Raw genomic sequence first — 16,442 nt, forward strand, 5'->3', positions numbered from 1 at the left:
TGTTCAGGTCAGGACTCTTAGCAATCATGTGAAATTTGGGACAGATCGGACACTGTATGCATGAGTTCCAGCAACTTCCTGTTTCATTGGAAAACATCAAACTTTGTCGGGCCAGAACCGACACAAATTTTTACGTAGAGTCAAATCCTTCGCAATTTAGCATCACAAAGGCCTTAAGATGACACTCACCAAATATGAAGAAGATCCGACGAAAACTGTAGGAGGAGTTAGTTAAAGTATGACGCCTGGAAATGACAAAAACTGCGCCCAAATCACAAAAATAACTCAGAATAGCTGACTTCCTGTTTGGTTTACGGCTTCGCTCCAAGAGACTTTTTTGTAGGTCTTGTCATGCTACAGACGCGTACCGAATTTCGTAATTGTACGTTAAACACAGTCCGAGGGCTGCTTCGTTGAAAATTTGTAGGTGGCGCTATAGAGCCATTTTCTCAAGCCTAATTCTAAAGCATACACCACATGTAAATTTTCATCACTCTTGACATCTGTGCAAAATTTCATGAGTTTTCGAGTATGTTTAGGCCCTCTAAAGTCCCGCTGAAGTCGGAGAAAAAGAAAAAAAAATATAGCTGCAAGCAGCAATGGCGGGCCCTCGCACGTTTTTTTACCGCTACACGGTGCGTCCGAGAAAACGATGCACGGTGGGCAAGGGCATCAAGTGGGTAAATTTCAGTGGGCCATTTAATGTTGTTACTGAGCCATTTGGGGACTGTCGGTAAAAGAAACCCCACATTTTAGACAAACGGGGGCGCTAGTGAGCCACTTAAGAGACACGCCTATTTCTGACCTGTTTGTGCACACTTAACAGCCGACAACTCTGATGTGTGTGCCGACTTTTAGGTTAATCTAAGCACGCCAAGAGTCCTAAATATGCCTGAAATAAATGTACGTTTGGGGCGTTGCCATGGGAACAGCGTTCGAGATATCAAAAATCCCTTCGCAATTTATCATCTACTATGTCTCGGCATCATGTTGACCACTTCTGGTGTCAATCTCATGAATATTCTAGAAGGAGTATTTAAAAGAACATCGGCGTCAACTTAAAGGCTTAAATATGCCTTTAAAATGAAAGTAAAGTTTGACACGTTGCCATGGGAACAGCGTTCGAGATATCAAAAATCCCTTCGCAATTTATCATCTACAATGTCTCGGCATCATGTTGACCACTTCTGGTGTCAATCTCATGAAAATCCTAGAAGGAGTATTTAAAAAGTTTCCTGCATGCAACAGAAAGGCTTAAATATGCCTTTAAAATGAAAGTAAAGTTTGACGCGTTGCCATGGGAACAGCGTTTGAGATATCAAAAATCCCTTCGCAATTTATCATCTACAATGTCTCGGCATCATGTTGACCACTTCTGGTGTCAATCTCATGAAAATCCTAGAAGGAGTATTTAAAAGAACATTGCATGGAACTGTCAAAAAAATCCAGCTTTGTGACTGACACACTTCCTGGCGCCTGGTTGTGGCGCTATACCCGGGAGTCACAATAGGCACATCGATGCGATCGGAATCTTCAGACGAACAAACACCCCGCGTGTCATCACAATAAGACATTTTTTGCCCTAGATATTAGACACTTCCTGTTTCTCTGATTTCGCCACAACTTTGTCGCCTCGCCATGGCGGAACCGTTCGAGATATCAAAAATCCCTTCGCAATTTAGCAAGTCCAATGTCTCGACATCATGTTCACCACGTTTGGTGTCAATCGCATGAATCCCCTGGGAGGAGTATATAAAAGTTCAACGCATGCATTTTTTAAACAATCCAAAATAGCCGACTTCCTGTTGGGCGGAGCTTAAATGTTAGAGGGCGAAAGTTGTTCGGGTCGATGAGATCTATTAGCGTACCAACTCTCGTACATGTGCGTAAATTTTTGCCCGATCTGTGCATCAATGTTTTTTTTTGCATTACAGGGGGCGCTACAGAGCCCCTGTGCCACGCCCGTGTTCCAGCCTTTGGATTTCTGCGATGACGGACGACTCTGACGTCTGTGCCAATTTTCAAGAGTTTTCGAGTATGTTAAGGCCCCCAAAAAGTCCAAAAGTGTTAAAAAAAAAAAAAAAAAAAAAATAATAATAATAAAAATAATAAATCCGAGCAAAAACAATAGGGCTTCGCACCTACGGTGCAGGCCATTCTGGCCTGCTCCTCGGTGCTCGAGCCCTAATAATAATAACTCCTTGAAGAACAATAGGGTCCTCACACCCCGGTGTACTCGGGCCCTAATAAGCATCTGCTGTATTGTATGATAATAGTATGTCCAGGAATCTTTCTTAAATTGAATAACAAATGTCCAGCAGAAACCTTAAGCCCACATCAGCTATGAAGACTGCTTCAGGATCCATGGGAACAGTAATACAATGATCAAACCTACTCATTTTGTGTAGGCAAAAGAGAGTTTGCAGGTTAGAAGCTGCCCACAAACTCTTCTAGGGCAAAGTAAGTGCCTACTTGTCAATGGAGAAGGACATTGTACCTTAAGTGATTCAAACCTGGGACTCCCCGATGTTAGAGCTGGTGTTCTAACCCCTAGACCACAGAGAATGTGTTGGAACCGCCAAGCCAAAAACTGGTCCTGTGTATTGCTGTATAAAATCAAACTGTGGGCTGGCTTGTACAGTCAGAGTCACACCCACACAAGTTGACACATACATGAATACATTTTGCTTGAAAGCACTAAATGTTTTGGGACTCTATCTTAAATTTCATAACATATATTCAGCTGAAGCCTTAAGCCCACATCAGAAAAGAAGACTGCTTCAGTTTCCATAGGAACAGTGATACAAGAAACAATCTACTTGCTTTAGGAAGGGACAAGAAATATTCCAAGCAAGAAACCAACAAACTATCAGGTCTAAAGAAGATTTGATTGCTTCTTTCAAAACCCAAAAAGACTGTTGGCCTCTGCTGTATTGTCTGCTAATAGTATGTACAGGACTCTTTCTTAAATTGAATAACAAATGTCCAGCAGAAACCTTAAGCCCACATCAGCTAAGAAATCTGCTACTGGACCCAAGGGAACACTGATGAAATGATCAAACTACTGTAAGTGCCTATTTGTCAATGGAGAAGGCCACTTAAAGCTTGTGGCTATATCTTACATTTCAACACGAATGTTCAGCAGAATCCTTAAGCCCACGCCAGAAAAGAAGGCTGCTTCAGTAGCATAGGAACAGTGGGTAAAGGACCAATCTAATCGCCTTGGGAAGCGAAAAGAAAAATTTCCATCAGGAAACCCACAAACTATGAGATCTGAAATAGATTTGATTGCTTCTTTCAAAACCAATAGAGACTATTAGCATCTGCTGTATTGTATGATAATAGTATGTCCAGGAATCTTTCTTAAATTTAATAACAAATGTCCAGCAGAAACCTTAAGCCCACATCAGCTATGAAGACTGCTTCAGGATCCATGGGAACAGTAATAAAATGATCAACCTACTCATTTTGTGTAGGCAAGCTGCCCACAAACTCTTCTAGGGCAAAGTAAGTGCCTACTTGTCAATGGAGAAGGACATTGTACCTTGAGGGATTCAAACCTGGGACTCCCCGATGTTAGAGCTGGTGTTCTAACCCCTAGACCACAGAGAATGTGTTGAAACTGCCCAGCCAAAAACTGGTCCTGTGTATTGCTGTATATGATCAAACTGTGGGCTGGCTTGTACCGTCAGAGTCACACCCACACAAGTTGACACATACATGAATACATTTTGCTTGAAAGCACTAAATGTTTTGGGACTCTATCTTAAATTTCATAACATATGTTCAGCTGAAGCCTTAAGCCCACATCAGAAAAGAAGACTGCTTCAGTTTCCATAAGAACAGTGATACAAGAATCAATCTACTTGCTTTGGGAAGGGACAAGAAAAATTCCAAGCAAGAAACCAACAAACTATCAGGTCTAAAGAAGAATTTATTGCTTCTTTCAAAACCCAAAAAGACTGTTGGCCTCTGCTGTATTGTATGCTAATAGTATGTACAGGACTCCTTCTTAAATTTAATAACAAATTTCCAGCAGAAACCTTAAGCCCACATTAGCTAAGAAATCTGCTTCTGGAGCTCAAGGAACAGTGATGAAATGATCAAACTACTGTAAGTGCCTATTTGTCAATGGAGAAGGCCACTTAAAGCTTGTGGCTATATCTTAAGTTTCAACACGAATGTTTTGCAGAATCCTTAAGCCCACACCAGAAAAGAAGGCTGCTTCAGTAGCCATAGGAACAGTGGGTAAAGGATCAATCTAATCGCTTTGGGAAGCGAAAATAAAAATTTCCAGCAGGAAACCCACAAACTATGATATCTGAAATAGATTTGATTGCTTCTTTCAAATCCAATAGAGACTATTAGCATCTGCTGTATTGTATGATAATAGTATGTCCAGGAATCTTTCTTAAATTTAATAACAAATGTCCAGCAGAAACCTTAAGCCCACATCAGCTATGAAGACTGCTTCAGGATCCATGGGAACAGTAATAAAATGATCAACCTACTCATTTTGTGTAGGCAAAAGAGAGTTTGCAGGTTAGAATCTGCCCACAAACTCTTCTAGGGCAAAGTAAGTGCCTACTTGTCAATGGAGAAGGACATTGTACCTTGAGGGATTCGAACCTGGGCCTCCACGATGTTAGAACTGGTGTTGTAACCCCTAGACCACAGAGAAAGTTTTGAAACCAGCCAGCCAAAAACTGGTCCTGTGTATTGCTGTATATGATCAAACTGTGGGCTGGCTTGTACAGTCAGAGTCACACCCACACAAGTTGACACATACATGAATACATTTTGCTTGAAAGCACTAAATGTTTTGGGACTCTATCTTAAATTTCATAACATATGTTCAGCTGAAGCCTTAAGCCCACATCAGAAAAGAAGACTGCTTCAGTTTCCATAAGAACAGTGATACAAGAATCAATCTACTTGCTTTGGGAAGGGACAAGAAAAATTCCAAGCAAGAAACCAACAAACTATCAGGTCTAAAGAAGATTTGATTGCTTCTTTCAAAACCCAAAAAGACTGTTGGCCTCTGCTGTATTGTATGCTAATAGTATGTACAGGACTCTTTCTTAAATTGAATAACAAATGTCCAGCAGAAACCTTAAGCCCACATCAGCTAAGAAATCTGCTACTGGAGCCAAGTGAACAGTGATGAAATGATCAAACTACTGTAAGTGCCTATTTGTCAATGGAGAAAGCCACTTAAAGCTTGTGGCTATATCTTAAATTTCAACACGAATGTTCAGCAGAATCCTTAAGCCCACACCAGAAAAGAAGGCTGATTCAGTAGCCATAAGAACAGTGGGTAAAGGATCAATCTAATCGCCTTGGGAAGCGAAAAGAAAAATTTCCAGCAGGAAACCCACAAACTATGAGATCTGAAATAGATTTGATTGCTACTTTCAAAAGCAATAGAGACTATTAGCATCTGCTGTATTGTATGATAATAGTATGTCCAGGAATCTTTCTTAAATTTAATAACAAATGTCCAGCAGAAACCTTAAGCCCACATCAGCTATAAAGACTGCTTCAGGATCAATGGGAACAGTAATAAAATGATCAAACCTACTCATTTTGTGTAGGCAAAAGAGAGTTTGCAGGTTAGAAGCTGCCCACAAACTCTTCTAGGGCAAAGTAAGTGTCTACTTGTCAATGGAGAAGGACATTGTACCTTGAGGGATTCGAACCTGGGTCTCCCCGATGTTAGAGCTGGTGTTCTAACCCCTAGACCACAGAGAACCGCCCAGCCAAAAACTTGTCCTGTGTATTGCTGTATATGATCAAACTGTGGGCTGGCTTGTACAGTCAGAGGCACACCCACACAAGTGACACATACATGAATACATTTTGCTTGAAAGCACTAAATGTTTTGGGACTCTATCTTAAATTTCATAACATATGTTCAGCTGAAGCCTTAAGCCCACATCAGAAAAGAAGACTGCTTCAGTTTCCATAGGAACAGTGATACAAGAATCAATCTACTTGCTTTGGGAAGGAACAAGAAAAATTCCAAGCAAGAAACCAACAAACTATCAGGTCTAAAGAAGAATTTATTGCTTCTTTCAAAACCCAAAAAGACTGTTGGCCTCTGCTGTATTGTATGCTAATAGTATGTACAGGACTCCTTCTTAAATTTAATAAAAAATTTCCAGCAGAAACCTTAAGCCCACAGTAGCTAAGAAATCTGCTTCTGGAGCTCAAGAAACAGTGATGAAATGATCAAATTAGGCTGAAAGAAGGCTGCTTCAGTAGCCATAGGAACAGTGGGTAAAGGATCAATCTAATCGCTTTGGGAAGCGAAAAGAAAAATTTCCAGCAGGAAACCCACAAACTATGAGATCTGAAATAGATTTGATTGCTTCTTTCAAAACCAATAGAGACTATTAGCATCTGCTGTATTGTATGATAATACTATGTCCAGGAACCTTTCTTAAATTTAATAACAAATGTCCAGCAGAAACCTTAAGCCCAAATCAGCTATGAAGACTGCTTCAGGATCCATGGGAACAGTAATAAAATGATCAAACCTACTCATTTTGTGTAGGCAAAAGAGAGTTTGCAGGTTAGAAGCTGCCCACAAACTCTTCTAGGGCAAAGTAAGTGCTTACCTGTCAATGGAGAAGGACATTGTACCTTGAGGGATTCGAACCTGGGACTCCCCGATGTTAGAGCTGGTATTCTAACCCCTAGACCACAGAGAAAACCACAAGCTATGAGATCTGAAATAGATTTGATTGCTTCTTTCAAAACCAATAGAGACTATAAGCATTTGCTGTAAGCTGTGTCCCAATTCAAGGGCTGCGACCTTATAAGCATGGGACCTTAAAAATGAGCAGTCGGCCTTTCAAGGTGGCAGATTGATGGCGCTAGATGGCGCTTCAGTAGCGCGACCGCCATAGGAATGAAAATTCTCACAGCCAATTCATTCTCAATTCATTCATATTAAAATTAATTTATTACCTAATTACATAAAATACCCAAATACGTAAAAATTACATAAACATTTTGTACTAAGGTATATTTTACTTAAGTAAAAGTAAAAAAAGTAGATGTTTAATGTACTTAAATATTAAATATAAACCAAAAAATTGAAATTATGAAATGTAGTGGAGTAAAAATTATGATAATATGCTTTGGAATATAAGTTTTCCAAAATAAACACTGATAAAATACAGATACTTGAAAATTTACTTTTATGTAGAAAGTAAAACACTTAAGTAGTGTCTGCCTCTGTCAATATGCCATACTTAAAGAGCATAATACAAAGTATTTTAGGATGAAAACAGTATTTTTCAATGTGTGGCAGGGTCCTGTATCATAACTAAATCTCTGCCGCTTATAACAACTCAAACTGTGTGAAAATTAGGGGAGTTATGATTATTCCTCATTAGAAATGAATGCAAGGGAGCGCACTGGAGACCCATCCAAGATGGCCGCCGCCCGATACGTCAGCTCCAATGGGCAGCTCTGTCTACGAGGTGTCTACGTATATAATAGGTGCGTTCGACTTCATGCGGCGCTGCGCAGACCGATCGGCGGCTGACTTGAAGCAGTGCATTCCGGTTAGTATTTTTGTCCGACTTCAGCTGGCGCTGCAGGCACGTGACTGTGTCATATGGTTTTTAAGTACCGCAAGAGCGTTTCGAGAGTAGCCGGCTAGCTCAGCCGGTGCAGCTTCTCCAGAGCGGCTGCCCGGAGTTGTGATGACGTAACAGCTTTACGTGATTGGCTGCCTCACATTTCCACTAATAAACATTATACATTCATGTTTTAAAACAGGAAAAAACGTTTTAATATGCTTAAATATGTTATATTGTGTCGTGTAATAAAATAAAAATGAAAATTCCAAACTCTATTATTATTTTAATAATATAGACTTGTTTCCCGTTATTTTCGGGTATACAGTATAAGCAGCAATTAAAATATTTGATATAAAATGTTTCTGGTTGCAACTTTTTATTAAAAGGTTTGTTTTTATCAGACTCAGCTTTTAATTGACTTAATTTGCGATTAAAAACAAGGAAACACAGCGCACACGTCACTACGGCAAGCAGCAGGTGTCCGGCTTGACGACTCTGTCTTCAGTTCCTCCCTTGACTGCAAGTGGCAAACCTCGCCGATTGGTCTGCGCAGCGCAGGTTGATCTCGAACACACCTAATGTCTATGCTAAGCATCCTTTGAATTGGGACGGCCTTACCCACAGACATTATATACGTAGACACCTCATGACGTGCTGGAACGCATCAAGCGTTGGCGCCATATTGGATGGGTCTCCTCACTGTACGCTAGCACCAGAGTCAATGGGAGTTAACGGAAAGAAAGCCATACTATGGTCGTATTTTGTGCAGCTTACTGTTGCAATAACCGGCGCAATATTGATTCCAGATCACATGGGATTACATTTCACAAGTAAGATTGAACAATCATTTTGGTTATTTTACGTTATTATTTATAATATTATGTCAATGTTCAGCAGGAACTGGTACTCTCTCTCATGATCTCTCGCTGTTTTTTCTTCACATTTGAAGGTTTCCCAGTGATACAGGCATGAGGAGGCAATGGGAAGTTGCTATAAAACGGGAGGGTTTTGTTGTGACAGAGAGAGTCGTCAAAGCTCATAGAAGAACAAGAGGGGAAACTCTGATTCGTTTTTAGCAACAGCCACTAGATGGTGCTTCAGTAGCGCGGCCGCTATTTGGAATGAAAATTCTCACAGCCAATTCATTCTCAATTCATTCATATTAAAATTAATTTAATACCTAATTACATAAAATACCTAATTACGTAAAACATACATAAAAATTGTGTACTAAAGTACTTTTTACGTAAAAGTAAAAAAGTAGATGTTTAATGTACTTAAATATAAACCAAAAACTTGAAACTATGAAATGTGGTGGAGTAAAAATTATGATAATATGCTTTGGAATATAAGTTTTCCAAAGAAAATCACTGATAAAATACAGATACTTGAAAATTAACTTTTATGTAGAAAGTAAAATACTTAAGTAGTGTCTGACTCTGTCAATATGCCATCCTAAAAGAGCATAATACAAAGTATTTTAGCATGAAAGCAGTATTTTTCAATGTGTGACAGCGTCCTGTATCATAACTAAATCTCTGCCGCTTATAACAACTCAAACCGTGTGAAAATCCGGTAAAAATTAGAGGAGTTATCCTCATTAGAAATGAATGCAAGGGAGCGCACTGGAGACCCATCCAAGATGGCGGCCGCACGATACGTCAGCTCCAATAGGCAGCTCAGTCTACGAGGTGTCTACGTATATACTAGCTGTGTACAATTCAAGGGCTGCAACCTTATGAGCATTCGACCTTAAAAGATGAGCACTCGGTCTTTCAAGGTGGAAACCTCAGAAGTTCGTGAAGAAAACTGAAATGAGACGGTCTAACCTTCGGAGGACCCATAATTAGCGTCACCTGCTGCACGCGCCCACCTGCACGTTTCTGACTTATTAAAATAAATATGACATCAGAAAAATTTATTCGAGAAATATGACACGTTGATGTAGATTAAACTATTCAACCGTAATACCGAATTAATCAACCTTATAAATATACGCAACATAAAAAGAATATTATTAAAACAAAACATAACTTTTAATACTAAAACAGTGAAAAGAAAAAATGATTTCTGATAAATACACTTTTATTTAATAAAGGTTTTAATTGTTTATTTTAGAATATCCACCCATTATATGCAGTCGTTGCAGACGCGCAATGACTCTTGGGATATCCTCGGCTGTTAAGGATCCATTCGTTCCATCCTTAACAGCGCGGAGAAATGAGGACGCATTTTGAGGCTTCATTCTAAGCATTCTTTGAATTGGGACGGCCTTACTGGCCTTAAGTCGTGCTGCTGTGACGCAAGCGGTCTTAAAATACGTCCTTAGAAGGTCGCAGCCTTTGAATTGGGACACAGCTACTGTCTATGGCCTTACCAGCCTCAAGTCGCGCTGCTGTGACGCAATCGGTCTTAAAATACGTCCTTAGAAGGTCGCAGCCATAGATATGTATAAAGGCTAGATGGCTTACCGCTGAGTCCATAATGGCATCACCTGGCGGCCATCTTACGACAGGGCGCTCGCTCACTCGTAGCATTGAGTTTAATGGTGAAGGTACTTTTAAATGACCATAACTTGCTCAATTTTCTACCGATTTTCAAACGGTTTGGTTTTTTACAAAGGTTATTAACGTGGCTATAATACTGGATACTTTGACATGTTTCATGAATTTTTATATATTTTTAGTATAGGTATGCAGTGTCATAGTTACATCTTTGACGTTTATAACCAACCAAACCGTTTGAAAATCGGTAAAAAATTAAGCATGTTATGGTCATTTAAAAGTACCTGCATCATTAAAACTCAATGCTAGGAGTGAGCGAGCGCCCTGTGGTAAGATGGCCGCCAAAATGCAGACGTTCCCCTCAATTGGCCAGCAGCGCGGGCGAGCAATCTAGCCTTTATACATATCTATGGTCGCAGCCTTCGAATTGGGACACAGCCAAAGTTTGTAGCACCGACTTTTATTTTGAAACGTATTTCGTCATTCTTTGGGGACACATACGGAGCGTGACGTTGTTGCGGTGCGCGCGTTTCGCCACCCATCAATTACAGAGGAGACTATTGATATAATAATATCTGATTTATCGATAATACCACGAAGCATGGAGTCAAATGAAGAGAGCAGCGATCAGCAGGAGAAAAGCACGCGCACCGCCGCTCAGAGACGCGCGGAGATCCGCAGGAGGAAACTGCTGCTAAATTCAGAGGACCGAATGAAGAAGATCGTGGGCTTTAACAACAGCGACACTCGTGCGTTCTTCTACATACCCATTACAGACATACTCATAAAAGATTATGCTCGATAATTTGTTGCATTTTGCTTTAATGACAACAGCGTGATTTGACATAACGTTACGCTGATCTGTCTGCGCAGCGTCACACGAAGCATCTTTGCATTGCATCTAAGACTCTTACTGGAAGAAATCTGAATTCTGAATTAAAGTAATGGTTAATTGTTAGTTATTATCGTTTAATGACACACATTTTTTAATTAAAAATTCAAAAGCTTTGTGCTATGTCAAGTTTATATTAGAAATCGAATACCGTGGTTTTCATCCTGGCCTTATATTTTTCAATACCACAGTAGCATATATTATTTATTTCAAACGGGGGGGAATTTGGTGTATTTTTCAAATAAGGAAGTTGTCACGGGACATTATGGTATATGTCTGTACAAAAGAAAAACAAATGTGCCCCAGTCATCCTTTAAATTATTTTTATTAACATTCTTTAGATTTCTTCACCTGTCTATCTTTTTTTTTTTTGACACATACAACCTTATTGTAGTCGAAATAGTTACTCCTTTTCTCCACCTGGGATGCAATAAGGTGGTCTAAATGTGGGGGATTTTTCATTTTTTGGTGAACTATTCATTTAAGTGCACGCATGTTTCTCTGTTTTTGCACATTCACAGCAGCTAGAGGTGTTGTGGAGCCTCGCTTCCATCTCGATCTGGACAGGAACGAGCCCTGGTCTTCATCTTCCTCTACTAAAAGACTCTCGCCACACGTGGCCGAGGCTTCTGGGATCAACAGTGAGGCGTCTGAGAGAAATGTCTGCGGTGATGCAGTAGGTGAGGATGAAGTGTCTCGTGCAGTACGACAGAGACCTCACGGGGAGTTGTCAGGGGACGAACACTCTCGATCTCCTCGCAGGGGATTGCAAAAGTACCTGTGCCGCTTTGATGATGCTGTTAAGCTAAGAGGACAGCTGGCCAATGAGAAAGCAGCTCAGGATGGCAGTGTAGATGTAGAGGAGCTGGACACGTTTCGTTTCTTCAGGCTCGTCGGAAGCGTCGCTCTTGCTGTCTTTGTGCGCATCTTTGTCTGCCAGTACTTGGTAAGTGTTACAGAGGTACAAGAGGGATGTAAAGGTTTTATTTTTTTTAAATACTAATCTGAATACCATGTCTTCTGTCTTTCCAGTCCATATTTGCACCATTTCTGACTCTTGAGCTGGGCTACATGGGATTGCATAAATATTTTCCAAAGGTTTGTTATTTCTGTATTAACTCATCTGTGTTTTATCATTCACCACTGTTTAGATGTATCGCCATTATTTGCCATTCAGCTCCATATGATCTCTACAACAGATTTGTTGGGCTAAATTAATCCTTGAAGTGTATAATTACCTTGGTTTTGTTAAATCAACATATCAATTATTATTATTATAAACTTCTTCTGTAATATCTCATAGTGAAAGTAGAAAACAAAATCACTGGTTTATGAAAGTGGCCATTCTGTACCAAGAATCCGAGTGTGTTCAGGCTTAAATAGCTGTTTAGATTTAGCCATTATTCATTAGCCCAGCCGATGTGATGTCATCTTAAAAGTCACAGAGAACTTAAATCATTTAAATCATTTATGCAAAACAAAAATGAAACTAATAATTAGTATTTTAATAAAAGATTATAAAGGCAGATGCTGTTTTTGGAGAAAATTCCTTTGATACATTTTGGCCACTACCGCAATTTTATATTGGCTTAAAGAGTAACTAAACCCTAAACCAACTTTTTTTGGTTAATGATCTGTAAGAATGATGCTTTATTAGTGCTGTTCTTTGACTTTAGTCAGTTTTTTTGACATTTGGATATAAAGTGTTTTAATACTACAATATATTGTGTAAAAACGTCTGAGTGCTGCCCTCTTCAGGTTGAACAGTGGCTACTACAGTTTAATTTTCCTATTGGATGTTGGGTCCAAAAAATGACTCGTGACGTAAGCAGGTTCAAGCTCACCACGCCCTTGTTACGATCTAACCACACACTTGGTACGAGCTTAGTTCATCCCCTCTATCTCCGTTGGGATCTGCCCACTTTTCTTGCGTTTTTCAAATATTGGCTGTGGGTGGAGTCAGGCTCTGACCAGGGGTTTAGTTACGCTTTAAATTCAAATCGCATATGTACTAATATGTACCATTTTATACAGTACTGTGCAAAACCACCCTGCCACCATTTTTTTAAAGATCTGTTGCTTTATCAGTGGTATAATGACCATATATAAATATTACACTTCTTTTATTAGTATACAACCAAAATTAAATAACTAAAACAGCTTTTTAGTCTAAAATGTCAAGTATTAAGTGTGATCTCATCTTACACTTGAGCAATAGCTGGAACTTCGCAGGATCTCTTAAATAAAAGCCTTATGACTTCAGTCTCTTCAAAAGAGTTTTGAGTATGTGCATAAATTAATTATTAAAATGTTTTTTTCTCTCCTTTGACTAGAAAGCGTTTAGCCAATTTACCGTATTTTCCGGACTATAAGTCACACTTTTTTTATAGTAAGGCTGGTCCTGCGACTTATAGTCAGGCGCGACTTATGTCAAAATTTATTCATACTGACCTTAAAACTTTAAAAACACTTAACGATGATACAGAGGCCGTTTCTCAATCTGAAAGCTGCAGCTTCCGGAGGTCGCATTTGTGAGCTGCATACGTTATCAAGACTGTCTTATTTAAGAATATTAACACTTATAAAGTTAACTATTATTCTTAGTTAACCGTAAAAAAGTTTTCTGCAGTGGTGCTTGTTTTTCCTCTGATTTTTGTGAAAATTTCCGCTTCAAATCCACCATGTAAACCGACTGGTTTGCCGCTTTGTTATACGTAATGCAAGTTTGACTGACATAACATCTGGATTGTTGTAATGTAAATACGTGAAACGTGAATGCAGTATCTGAATACAGGGAAATACTATACATGCAAGAGGATCGCCGTCATTTACAAAGAGGATCATGTAGGTATGTATGAATCGAGATCGTGATTTTTTTTTGCGATCAATCGGGTTGCCCTACTTTGAAATGAGTGAGAAACCATTGTTTAGCTGAATAACTTGCCATTCCAGATTAAATGTCTGTTCTTGGGCATGGATTTTGTGAAATTATTTCTTAAATAAATGCGACTTATAGTCCAGTGCAACTTATTTATGTTGTTTTCCTCTTCATGATGCATTTTTTGACTGATGCGACTTATACTCCGGAGCGACTTATAGTCTGGAAAATACGGTATATGATGAATGATAGGCTTCATTTATTCTGATGAACACGAAGATATTTTGACAAATGATGAATTATTTTGTTATTCATGTTCCCATCTTTAATCAAAAACACAAATCTCCTCCCCTCCTTGAAACAATTTGTTATGGCAGGTGGGCAGGGTCCAGAAAAAGCTTGCAGTGATTAACAAATAGCAACGTTTCATGGCGACCCTAACCTAAAAGTATGCACTGTTTTTGTTATGGGAAAGTATTTGTTTTTGTTATGGGAAAGTATTTGTTTTTGTTATGGGAAAGTATTTGTTTTTGTTATGGGAAAGTATTTGTTTTTCCTTTTTGGTCCGGACCAGAAGAACCAAGTGAACCGAACTTCAAGTCTGAACACAACAGTGCGAGGCTGGATAGATGGATTTCTTAAAGGCACAGTCCCAAAAATAGACTTTTTATCCCGTGTCAAAATAAGTTTACAAACATTATTGTGGAACTTATAAAATAAAAACAGATCCTTCTTTATTGATTAGTGATTACATAATATCTAGAGTGTCATTTATATAATGGTTTGTTTTAAAGGATGTTGCTTTTTTCTCAGATGCAGTCTGTGGTTCTGCTTAAAGTGTCTTGTTTATTTGAATAGGTGGAGAAAAAGACCAAGACGACAGTGTTGACCGCTGCTCTCCTGCTGTCCGGGATTCCAGCTGAAGTGATCAATCGATCCATGGACACCTACAGGAAAATGAGCGACGTCTTTTCAGACCTCTGTGTTTACTTCTTTACGTTTATCATGTGTCATGAGCTGCTTCTGCTGTTTGGCTCTGAAATGTCTTGATAGGGCAAACCACAGTGTTTGAATGGTGTCTCATATCAGTTAATGGCTACTTCAACACTAAAGATTTAAACCTTCAGAAAATTAGTCTGCTGTGATATATTGACACTATCTGTACACGAGGCCTGTGAAAAGTTTACTTCTAACAGTATTGTTTAGATCTGACTTAAAAATATTTTGTTTTTGTTTCCTTCACAGTATATTTATATTTGTCTGCTTATATTAATTTTAAGTAGTGTTGCAGAACAGAGGAACAGAGGTTAGAGTTGACCAGAGAAACTAGTGAAGTTCTTAAACCATTTGCTCTTTTGACAAGTCTGTCAAGTCCATGTCATATTTCTCAATAACAACAAAAGGAAAAAAGAAAATAATATGCAAATCAGAATTAAAAATTTTTTTAAAGAATGGTAAAAGTTACTTTCTTACAATAAAGCCACCCACCACACACAAATACATATATTCACACTACTGTAATTTTAATCATTTCTGGGGATCCTTAATTATCTTTAACAAATTGTTATTTATTGCTTTTTTTTAATGAGATTTTATAAAAGTCACCATTTGCCCAACAATGATAATGTTGGACCGACAAAACCAGTCTACACTACTCTTAAACAAAGATTTATAACCTAGAAGTGAACTTTTAAGAACAAAAATTCTCCCATCTAATATCTTAAATAGCAATTTGATGAGACTTCAGATCTTCTGAGAATGTACAAACTATCGTCATCATTGCCTTTATAGTTATAGACATTAGAACAATGTGGTTTTATGTTGCATAGCTGTTCAAGTGTGCATGTAATGTTTAATTTAATATGTTATTTTTAACCTTATTTATTTGGAAATCAGTATAGAATTGACCATTAGCTCATTGGTTCTGATGATGTTTACATAATCCTGTGAACCGTACTCTGATGTATTACTGTGTTTTTGTTTGCACTGCTAAGTTGAACATCTGTAACACATTTACACATTACTTCTTGCGATTGTAATAATGGGTCTCATTATTCGCATTCACTAAGCATGCGTACTCACAAAATTGTTCCTAAAATGTGCGTACGGACGTTTTGACTAACAAATCATAATTCGACAAAAACTTTCATACTAAAATTTATTTTAAATGTATGCAAAAACGTAAGAACAACATTTACGCAATATGAACAAGGAAAAAATATATATAACACATATATATTATAGGGTTCTTTTTCCTTGTTCATGATTATTGCGTGCGTGTGGTCTAAGTGGTTCTTACGTTTTTGCAAACATTTAGAAGAAATTTTAGCATAAAGGTTTATGTTTTTACTGATTTATGATTTGTTAGTTAAAATGCCCGAACCGACGCACATTTCACGAACACATTCGTGCGTACGCATGCTTAGTGAATGAGACCCTATGTCTTTTATTATGAAATGGATTAAGGGGAAGCTTCTGCTAAATTCGTGGAAATAAATGTGTCATTCTGACTTGTGTCTGTTTATATTGGTCATATAAAACGTAATATTTAACGCATCAAAACGTTTATGCAAAAA

The 16,442-nt window shown here is 38.5% G+C and overlaps 1 protein-coding gene across 2 annotated transcripts; it reads left to right on the plus strand.

Moving 5' to 3' along the window:
* The first annotated feature begins 10,569 nt into the window (after positions 1-10,569).
* Positions 10,570-16,376, plus strand: camlg (calcium modulating ligand). 2 transcript variants are annotated; one of them, XM_065287664.2, is made up of 4 exons: positions 10,570-10,845; positions 11,513-11,934; positions 12,021-12,086; positions 14,725-16,376. In XM_065287664.2, exons 1-4 carry the CDS (start codon positions 10,698-10,700, stop codon positions 14,914-14,916), a joined length of 828 nt encoding a protein of 275 aa, XP_065143736.1. In that variant the 5' UTR covers positions 10,570-10,697; the 3' UTR covers positions 14,917-16,376. The 2 variants fall into 2 exon arrangements, with proteins under 2 accessions (XP_065143736.1, XP_065143735.1); XM_065287663.2 differs by having other exon boundaries at positions 10,572-10,845; positions 11,510-11,934.
* The last annotated feature ends 66 nt before the right edge of the window (positions 16,377-16,442 follow it).

Source organism: Paramisgurnus dabryanus, chromosome 18, assembly GCF_030506205.2.
Source record: "Paramisgurnus dabryanus chromosome 18, PD_genome_1.1, whole genome shotgun sequence".
In the NCBI taxonomy this organism is placed as follows: domain Eukaryota; kingdom Metazoa; phylum Chordata; class Actinopteri; order Cypriniformes; family Cobitidae; genus Paramisgurnus; species Paramisgurnus dabryanus.